The following is a 10,262-nucleotide window of genomic DNA, read 5'->3' as shown; positions in this document are numbered from 1 at the left end:
AGAGGTATATTACGCTAGATGAAAACATTATAAATCATACAGATATGTGTCCTGATGGCCTTTTTGTTAGCAAAATTAGAAAGTAATTTTACATATTGCTCAATATCCTTCAGGAAAACAAAAAATAGGGCTTTTTACTGGTAAATGTAATTTATGAACTCATTCATTATCAAACGTATTAATCAGTTATTTATGTCATTAATTTGTCTTCTTTTCTTGGGTTTTTGAAGAAAGCCAAACACCACTTTTTCCCATGATAATGTAGTCTTAAAGATATGATCAGTGACATATATGCAAAGGTCTTGTGAGAATGTCTTGTTGTGAGAGCGATGTAAAAAATGTGTAAAACTGTTTGAATATTAATCCCAGAAAGAACAGTTCGTGTTTGTCTATTTTTTCTACACACATATTAAATTGTAAGATCTTTTGTAGCTACACTATAGATCAAGATGCTATAATCGCCAACTGGAACAATATTAAAACTTGTTTTAGAGCTGAGTGAATAAACGCACGAGTTTACCGCAAACCTGCACTTTGACAGCAGACACAGCTACGCACATAAAAAGTTCAGAGTTGTTTCTAGACAGCAGATCCTGTAATCCCCACGACTGCTGCTTAACGCTTCCATGGAGACATGGTGACTCTGTGGATACGAGGGAGGAGGCATGATGTAACATGTTGCATCATGCAGTTAAGGTATTTGAAAGCGATTATTCAGTCTGATTTCAGATTAAGAGTAGCATGCTGCTGGCTCAGTCTACAAAACTGACAGTGGCAGGTAAAGGCCAATATAACTAACTTAAGTGTGACCGAAGACACTAAATGAATACAACTGTATTTATTTAAGGAAATATCTGTCAGGTAGATGAACACTACAGTTTCCCAAATTAAATGCAACACATTGTGCTCAAAAAGCTGTATTATCAATTAAAACAACACTAAATCTAAACAAGATAAATATTTCAACAGAAATTCACAGGCTGAAAACACAAACACTGAACAGAATAAACAATGGGGAACTCTCTCCACACCGAGACATAAATAAATACAAAACGTCTTCCTTATACAGACACGTTAAATTCATTTTTGCAGTGAGCTGGCTGGTACAAGCATCCCACTACATATTAAATATGTGGCATTTTATCAATTATCAGTGCAAAAAACAAAACAGACGTTAGCAAGAAGGTGAAAACTCAGTTGGAATGTATTTTAGTAGTGGTGAGTTAAAGAACATCCTGCAGACAAATGTGATGCGCTTGATAAAGACACTTAATGTAAACTTGATTAACTGTTTTTGTAAAGCACTGTTGGGATAGCGTGAGGTAAGCGTGTAATGTGTACGTAGTTGCAGATCCTGCGGGGGTTTAAGAGGGGAACAGACCAATCAAATCATATCAGCACACTGCTTCTGTCTTCATCTCCTGCTAAAGCCCAGTATTATTCAGGATATTAAGCAGTACAGCGAGATGCAGTGAGTGACTATGACGACTGCAAACTATTCAACACTTCCTTCTCTTGGTCTGAGCGAGTTAGAGAGGCACACATTTATACTCTCGCATACATCAGATCCAGTGGTTCTACTCAACAATCAGTGAGGTTTCAGGATAATGGTGTACTCTCTGGACTGAAACATCTGGAATAACTCTGAATGCATAGATTGCATGAAAACAAATTATAAAAACAAATAAAATTACTTCAATCATCAACACATGTAAACAAACCTTTTACACATATTTTAAACTAATACAGAGGTTAAAGCCGTCAGGCTTTGTATCTAAAACTTTTGACAACTTAACAATTAAAAGGTCACAAATCTGTAATTTCTAGGACAAGCCTGTTTCTACTAATGTAAGATTTAATGTGATACCTCACCTAAAATCTATAATCTGAGCGTCAAATACTCATCCTGTGTAAGATTGACAGATTCCTTCTTCACAGTCAGTTACAACAGTTAAACAGATTATCATTGGTGAGTTTCACAGTGGAAACAAATGCTAAACAATCCCTGTAAATCCCTTTCTCTGAGATATAATCCACTTCACCTCTGTCCTTCCATATGCTCTTTGTTCCAGCCAACATTCACCCAAAATATTACTATTAACACTGCATCTGCGTTGTGCTATCACACTTACTGAAGCTATTAACAGTAGTGTATATGTATGGAAGAAGTATATTTTGATGAAATGATGACTGGACATACTGAACATATGGACAACGCAGGAGTGGTTTGAAATTTAGATACTTTTCCCCTCTACTATGAAATCATGTCACTACTGAAATCCACTGTAGCACTCATGAACTCTGAAGAAAGAAACAGCATCCAGGGTGAGTGACACTCAAAACTTAGATATAAGATTAAATACCACTTCAAGAATTGGGCATTTTAAGGGGCGATGCTACAAATTAGACTTTTCATTATTCAGTTTTCTACATAGCTTATTTTACTCAATCCCTGGTGTCTTATGTATGCCACGGCATGTCACAACACAAAAACCTACATGCCCCCTTTGCAAACTTTAAATGTATGCTTATTATTACACATTCCAAAAGTTAAAAAAATAAAACTAAACTCTGCACAGCTCCATTATTCTTATTCTGAATTTCTTCTGAGCTCCAGTGGAGCTTCATTTGAATTCTGCCAGTCACCACACTGCACAAAAAATGTTTTGTTAGTCAAATCATCCTCATGCTTTGATATTCACATTCATGCCCAAGGTAAACACTTCCTTTCAGAATAAGGTGCTATTCAGGTTGCAGGTAAATTAACACTGAAATACATCGAAATGTTTTGTACAGTAGAGATTAAAATGTTTTCTCAGTTGGCCTTACAGTTGGATTTTATTTTGAGCCATATTACTAAATTCCAAGCTTAGACAATTTGAAAGGGACCCAACTGTTGAGCAAATAATAATTCACTAACAGCACAACAAACCTTGTGGTTTGCCACAAACTGACACAACATGTCATTACACTGGGTGGTTAAAAAAACAGTATATGCTTGTGTGTGCCTGCATGTTTACAGGAATGTATCCAGACATGCTGCATAAAGTGTGGATAAAGGAAATAGACACACATCCACTGAAAGGCTGTTTTTTGACACCCATGGAATTTTGCTCTTGGCCAATATTTGACATAGGTGTGGCACCTTGCTGAAGGTGACGTACTGAATATCAACCTTATTTAGCAGGAAATTTGCAGTCCTGACTTCAAGCTTCAGTGAGAGTAAAGACTGTCTACTTTTTGGCATGGTACAGGTAATAAACATGTAAACTGGGCACCTGTAGAGTTTTACACAGCTATTATAATATTTTCTGCTGAGAATCAGAATAATGGAGCTGTTTATAAAAAAAATTAGTGTACACACAAATCATAAATCATAACTGTTAAGGTATAAAACATATACAGCACAGTTATGCTTTCAAAAGCAAAATATTCTGCTCAAAGTGAGACAGAATGTGAAAATGCAAAAGTAGTCATGAGTAATGTAAACTGCTTCAGCAGCTGAATGAAAGGAGAAACATTCAGAGCCCAGTTTTGTCAGACACATGTAGTAGTTGCACTGGGTGTATAAATATATTTAGTTCTTATTTCTCTGCAGAGCCTCACACAGATTGTGATTCGGATCTGGCTCCTGACTCATGATCTCAACACACTCCCATTCTCCGCTACAACTGGACCGTTTCACCGCCTCGACCACTGTCTGCACATACAGACCATCCTCAAATGTTGGGGCCATGGCAACTGGTCCTCTCGCCCATGACCTGCGCTCCTCATGAGCCTGAAAAGACTGTCTCAGTGCCTTTACCATGGAGCTCAGCCCCCGCAGGTGAGGCAGGGGCATCTCTTTCACTTCTGGTCCCACCCACCCACTGTCACCTAGCAACAGCTCCTCACCTTTACTCCCATTGCGTTGACCATACAGCTCTGTCCCCCTGGCAACCAGTCTCCCAGTGGATCCAACTACCATAACCTCGTGCACAAATGACCCTGGCATGTTGAAGTTCAGGGTCACAGTGCAACACACGCCACCAGGGCTAGAGCCAGTTCCACTCATCAACATTTGGAAGAAGCAAAAATCATCGCTGGTGACGCGGCGGATGCCTCGGATCAAACCATTTTGTTGTACAAAGGTCCGCAGTAAGCCATGAACACGATGGGCTCGTGCACCAGTTAGGTAACTTAAAAGGTCAATGATAGAAGAGCCGACAGTGTGCAGACCACCTCCTCCCATCAGCTCCTCACACGTCCAGCCGTACGTCTGATCCAAGAGGCTGGGGCCGTAGACTCGGACATCGCACACCTGCATTTCGCCAACATATCCCTCCACCAGCAGCTGGCGCATTGCCATAAAAGCTGGCAGGAAGCGCAGGGTATTACCCATAATGCTAAGCAGCTGTGGGTAGTATCTGGCTGCAGTCACCATCTTGAATGAATCCACAGCAGTGGCAGCTTTCTCACACACAACATTTTTACCTATACCTGCAGAGAGAGAGGGAAAGATAGGGGCTGTAATCATTGAGATAAAACTGGATTCAATGATCTTTGAGGTCAAGTGCAACAACAATACTAGAATTTTACATTTCAGTGATACAACTGGGCAAATCTAGGGCTGCCCCCCAAAAGTCAAAGATTCAGAGGGCTGCCCCCCAAGAGTCAGAGATTCAGATCATCAGTCAGAGACACCTAAATCATCTGAGACTGCTTCAAGTCGAGCAGTCATCATTTGTTCCTGGGATTTGCTATGAATACAACAAAAAGTCAGCATTCTCCTGTAACCACATGATGTAGCACAGAGGTGTGTGTATAGCTTGTTTATTGAGATCTGCAGCCTTTAGTATCCATTGAAAGTATTGCCGTGGTTAAGTTCTTTGGTGGGGACACACTCAGGAAGTTGCAACTAAAACAGGAAGCTGAGGTCAACACTCAGGAATTCCATCAGATACAGTAAGTTAACTTCATAGATCTGCTCTCCCCTGATATGACTATGTGTTAACTATGTTTACTTCAATGTGCTGCTAACAAATGTGAGTTGTGGGGAATTTCCAGTTTTGATCTAAGTATTGTTTTAGGTTTTTTTTCACCTCAAATTACTACGTTCCCTGAGGTCACGGGTATGATCGCCATTTATCACATCTCAAGGATAATCCCTGAGAAATATGCAGCCATGTCCAGGATATGCAATTTTGGGGGAAAACTGTCATTGTAGTGAGAAACGCTGAATCCCTCCAGAGCTGACCTGCCACACCCAGCTGGGTCAGGTCACATTAGCAGTATGTACAACTGAGATGGTTATACAGTGTCAGTGGAAACTGGAATGCAAAATCTGAGTCTGGTGTTCCGGGAAAAAAGCTTACTTGATTGTCGTAATTTATTTAAACCCAAAAATTCTTAATTCTGTTACGTAAAAGATAAAAGACAGAACACTTTAAATGTGGCCAAGGTTTTCAGACAGGGCAGCCTTGTGAAAGGAAAAAAGTCTGCTTTCTAGTTAAAGTTAATGTGAGTTTATCACCTCTTACCCAGTGCTTTGACAGCAATCTGTCGTGTCATTGAGGGTGGAATATAGATGCAAACAAGGTCGACATCTTGGTGCAGCAGGACGTCATCAGATCGGCTGGTGTGAAATGGGATGCCCAGCTCCTTTGCCAAGCAGCATGCCTCCTCTTCGCTTCGCCCCCAGAGTGCATGAACCTCAAAGCCTTCAGCTTTCAACAACGGCACCAGCACCCGGGCTGTGCTGCCCGTGCCGAATACACCGACTCCTGGCAACATGGCAGCGCCACTCCACTGCAACCTTATGTGTTAACCATGGCCGGCCTCATCGACATCCCAACAGTTTAGGATTAACTGTGACACGCTGTGTCTGGAAGTCAAGGAGATCTCACTGTATCTGTCAAGATAAAAAAAGAAACTGATAAAGATAGGCAACATTGGTGACAATGACAAACTCAAATCTCACACATTTTTTATGTCCTTTTTTTGTTGTTTCAATTCAATACCTAAATGTAAGGTGAACGATAGTGATCATGCATGTTAAAGCATTAAGTTAAATAAGTAAAGAAAACCACCTTACTGTAATGCAGGATTTAAAACCACACATTAAGACATTCAATCTCTATTACAATGTTACGCTAACCAAAACCACAAACAATTACTTGACTCACAACCCAGTATCAACATTATCTCTAGTGGCTGTATCAACACACAGGACAAACAGGTCCCATTGAGCTCTCGACCAGTTTTTCTCATCAGCAGTCTCAGACAGCTACTTACATTGTGTCCTGCTACATAGTTAACATGCCATTCCTCATATGTTCCACACCCACCGAAAGTCAACGTCATCCCTATTACCTCTGTAGCAAGTGCCACTTATGTCTGTGTGTGCTTTGTTCAGGTTAAACATTTTCTCAGTGACATTTTCAAACAAAAACTTGCACATACAACAGCTGAAGTAATCAACATTTTATCAGAATAACAAAGTTAAATATAAAACAGAGTGTAGCTAAGCTCACCTGAGGCCATCTAAACTGTCTATTTACCTTTGGTGATTTCCTGATGTAATTGGACCTCTGACTGTTTGAGGTTTTCAGTAGTCCATGTAATTACTGTTAATGGGCTTTTGAAGTGGGAGCATCTACCCACAGTAATATCTATTTTTGGGAAGGAGGGTGGAGGTAAATACAGCTCTTTCTTGCTTGAGCTCTGAGGATGTACATAGACTAAATGGTTTGCCTATATTCTATTGGGAAGATGTATTAATAGGAATAGGTAAGCTGCTAACATAAGAGTAGTGGCTGATAGGAGAGTACAGTGTGCCTCACTTGCCCCCCTGGAGCCATGACTGTACTATAACAAAATGTGTGTGCCTGTGCACCTGCCTTACCTATGTAGCCTTTGAAAAAACAGAGGCTCTCCCTACTCCTCACTGCATCACCTCAGGGCTCAAAAAGCGAAGCCAAACACGCATATATGTTTCCAGGCTGACAGCAGATGAAGCCACCACTGGAGAGTAACCTAGCCGTGCTGTGTTGCCGTCGGCTGGTCAGATAACAAAGTCATGCCGCACGTAATTATCACTACCGAGATCAATGGTAGTTCGGCATTAGGCATATTTTTACAATACCATAAACTTGCGGAAAGTGGCCACTGCTTTAACTAATATAGATGTAGCGGTTATATGCTCTGAATAGTTCACACACACTAAGCTAGCTAACGTTACACTATGATGATAAGGTTAACGTTAGCTAGCACGTTTAGCTAGCCGCCGGGCCAGACAGACGCAAAGCGAACTCAAAAACCTCCCGCTAAACGAAGGTACTTCACAGACTTAATATCTAAAGTTAATTTATCAAATTGTCTTTAAAAATGGTATAAAAACCAACACATACTGCTGTGTAACATAAGCTACCTACTGTATTCACCAGGACCACATCCACAGCGGTTGAAGGTGCTCAGCCGGGCGCTGGCCAGTCGCTAATGGTAACTTCAACAGCAACGGCAGGACTGTGGGGAGGGCCAGAGATACTACAAGAGGCTGGAGATAGGTCACCAGCAGAGAATTAAGTAAAGGTTACACACACACACGCTAGCTAGACCCACAAATACGACTACTGACGGCCCTTTACACGTTAAACTGTTAAATTTGAATCATGTCATTTTGTAAATTAAAGATACATAATTAAAACGTAATTTACATGAATTAGAACTGTGTATTACTATGCCCGTGCAGTTTTTGATCGGGCACCGATATTTCCCATGATTCAGTGTGCTAGTCTGCACACCGCACAGACCTGCATTGATAAGTAGCCCAACTTCTTTTTACTTTAGGGTAATTCTAGCCTACACATTACCTTTTAGACATTATACTGAGGTTACTTCTGTGGAATGAGCTGTATTGTACAGTCTGTGTGTTTCTATGGTTGTTTATTTCTCACTGCAAATCAATTTCCTGTTCATTGCTAAACGCTAAATGGCAGGTGACAGGTGTCTGCCAATGTATGTTGTTTCCTGTCATGTCTATTTTTCTCATGGCTTTACAGAGTACCAGTTTCTGGTAGACTATTTAAGAAAATGAATACAATTTAATAAGTAGCCTTAATATTCTGAAAAAAATAAATTCTAGACATAATATTATCACCAATAGCTGGCCCAGGCACAGGGACCCAAGGGCTCAGAGCCTCTGCACAAAGTCGCTCTTGATGACTTTGCATTTCTTGTCAAAGGGCTTATTCACCAAGTCAAAAAAAAGAAAAACTTAAGTAATAGCCTAAAAGTTCACTCAAACGTTGTCATGAGAAAGACACCATCATGACTCATTTCATATGAGAGTTTATTTACCCTCAGTTTTTGCTACAGGACTTCAGATGCACTGAGTACTCCATGCAATTTGGGCCCTTCACCTCTGTTTGGAGAAACAACAGATGTTCCTTAGGGGGATTAGGGAGGCCTTTTACATGTTTGTGTCATAATCTGCCTATGTTTGTTAACTTGATTCAGTTTTAGCTCCATGAGCCACAAAGATTTAACTGTGGTGCTGCATTAAGTGCTCAAAGTAAAATGTTGATAATATCTGATTAACTGTAAGGGCATTTAGTACAGTACAAATAGCACTTTGTGAAAAACATCTGGCATGTCTGCCACCAATTTTTGTGTCCATTTTTGGATTTTTTTAGTATATAAAAACTCTCCTTGCCATGAGGTCAGGATGCTCTTTTATTTAGCAGATAGGCCCACAATGTTCTGTCTTTACCAGGTTTTTGAAAAGCATAGTGATCCGTCAAAATTCTGTATATGTGTGTGAATCACACATATCATGCTGATGTTGTCATTGGTGGACTTTTTGGCTTTCACATGCTGGTCTCAGTGACTACCAGGTACATTTTGGTGAACAAAGGCTATGGAGTAGAGAGCTCCAAACCAGTGTGCAGTTGCATAAAGCATTTTTATGTTTTCCTTGAATTTGTTTAATTGTGTTTCAATTTTATTTAACAAATTGCTCAATTTTTTATATAGGCTGTTTTTTGGGGGGAATGTTATTTAATAATATGATAATAAATAATAGGACTTCCTTAAAGTCTATTTTCTTTTACATAAAATAATCTATATATGGCTTCAAACGTTCCAAAATTCAGTTAAGGATGTGTCTGTGCATCTGACCATAAATTCAAACTACAGAAGATGTGTCTGCGAATGTGCAGAGAAGTGTCTGACATGTGGATCAGTAGATTTTATCCAGGTGTGTCTGACAGGCAGAGTAAAGGTTGTGCGTGGAAATTTGCAACCATAAAACTCTATAATGAAATGTCCAAACTAGCACATCCTCCATGCAGGAGATTCAGGGCTGTTACTTCCCTGTGGTTTCCATAATAGACTCAAAGGAGAAATCTACAAGGCCATCAGGTGGCTGATAAAGGTTACTACCACATGCAGACATGCACGACTCTAAAATGTGCTGTTTCAGATGGCAAGATTGGTAAAGCAGAAGAAAACAGATGGAATTAAAACGAAACAAAAACTAATATGTCCTTTTTTCATTTAACCTTTATTTCAACAGAGAGGTCCATTTAAACCTGTTAACATTCTGTTACATAGAAAATGTAACTTTTCATGGATGTTTCACATGAAATGATAAAAATATAACCTGTAAAACTGTTCCTACACTGCTTTGCTTTGCCCCAGTGTATGAGGGAACATTAAGTTGAAAAATGTTAAGGAATGGTGATGCCAAAAGAAGGTATACCTGCATGCTGAAAACATGTGAGGCTACAGAATTAATGTTATAGTCTACATAATCTTTCTGTCAAAGAAAGAATATATTCTGATGTGAATTTGTTGAGATCACCAACATTTTGATTTGTAACTATAATTTAGTTACATATTTTCTCAGTAATTGTGACTAATTACAATTACATTTATTTTGTCATTTAATTACATGTAACTAGTTACTCTCCAACACTGCTGACCAGATCTTCTATCAGCCAGACTGTTTTATTGGGCCTATGCATGGAAAATAATATCTGCATTAATGTAATCAGATTTTTGTGAAACATTTCCATCGCAAACATGGTTATTTAAATACACTGTATTATGTATGAGGTTACTGTTCTTCTACGTGCTGCTTTTATTATGTTCTGTGTGCTTGTATTATAATTAAATTAAAAGATTTGGACATGGAAACAACACTGTGAATTTCTCTGAGCTGAGCTTAGTGTGGCGTGACCAGCAGGGGGCAGTATATTACTAACGGACCTGGACAGGAAGCG

At 39.5% G+C, this 10,262-nt stretch overlaps 1 protein-coding gene across 2 annotated transcripts; it reads right to left on the bottom strand.

Annotated features, from left to right (window-relative positions):
* Positions 1–1,186: 1,186 nt before the first annotated feature.
* gfod2 (glucose-fructose oxidoreductase domain containing 2) lies at positions 1,187–7,509 on the bottom strand. Of its 2 annotated transcripts, none has more exons than XM_049604294.1 (3): positions 7,413–7,509; positions 5,520–5,890; positions 1,187–4,479 (listed from the first exon to the last, which is right to left on the bottom strand). In XM_049604294.1, exons 2-3 carry the CDS (start codon positions 5,770–5,772, stop codon positions 3,578–3,580), a joined length of 1,155 nt encoding a protein of 384 aa, XP_049460251.1. In that variant the 5' UTR covers positions 5,773–5,890; positions 7,413–7,509; the 3' UTR covers positions 1,187–3,577. The 2 variants fall into 2 exon arrangements, with proteins under 2 accessions (XP_049460251.1, XP_049460261.1); XM_049604304.1 differs by having other exon boundaries at positions 7,409–7,480.
* Positions 7,510–10,262: the final 2,753 nt, after the last annotated feature.

Source organism: Epinephelus fuscoguttatus, linkage group LG2 (assembly GCF_011397635.1).
Source record: "Epinephelus fuscoguttatus linkage group LG2, E.fuscoguttatus.final_Chr_v1".
Taxonomy (NCBI): Eukaryota; Metazoa; Chordata; class Actinopteri; order Perciformes; family Serranidae; genus Epinephelus; species Epinephelus fuscoguttatus.
The sequence above is the reverse complement of the archived record's forward strand: the minus strand, read 5'-3'. Positions and strand labels throughout refer to the sequence as shown.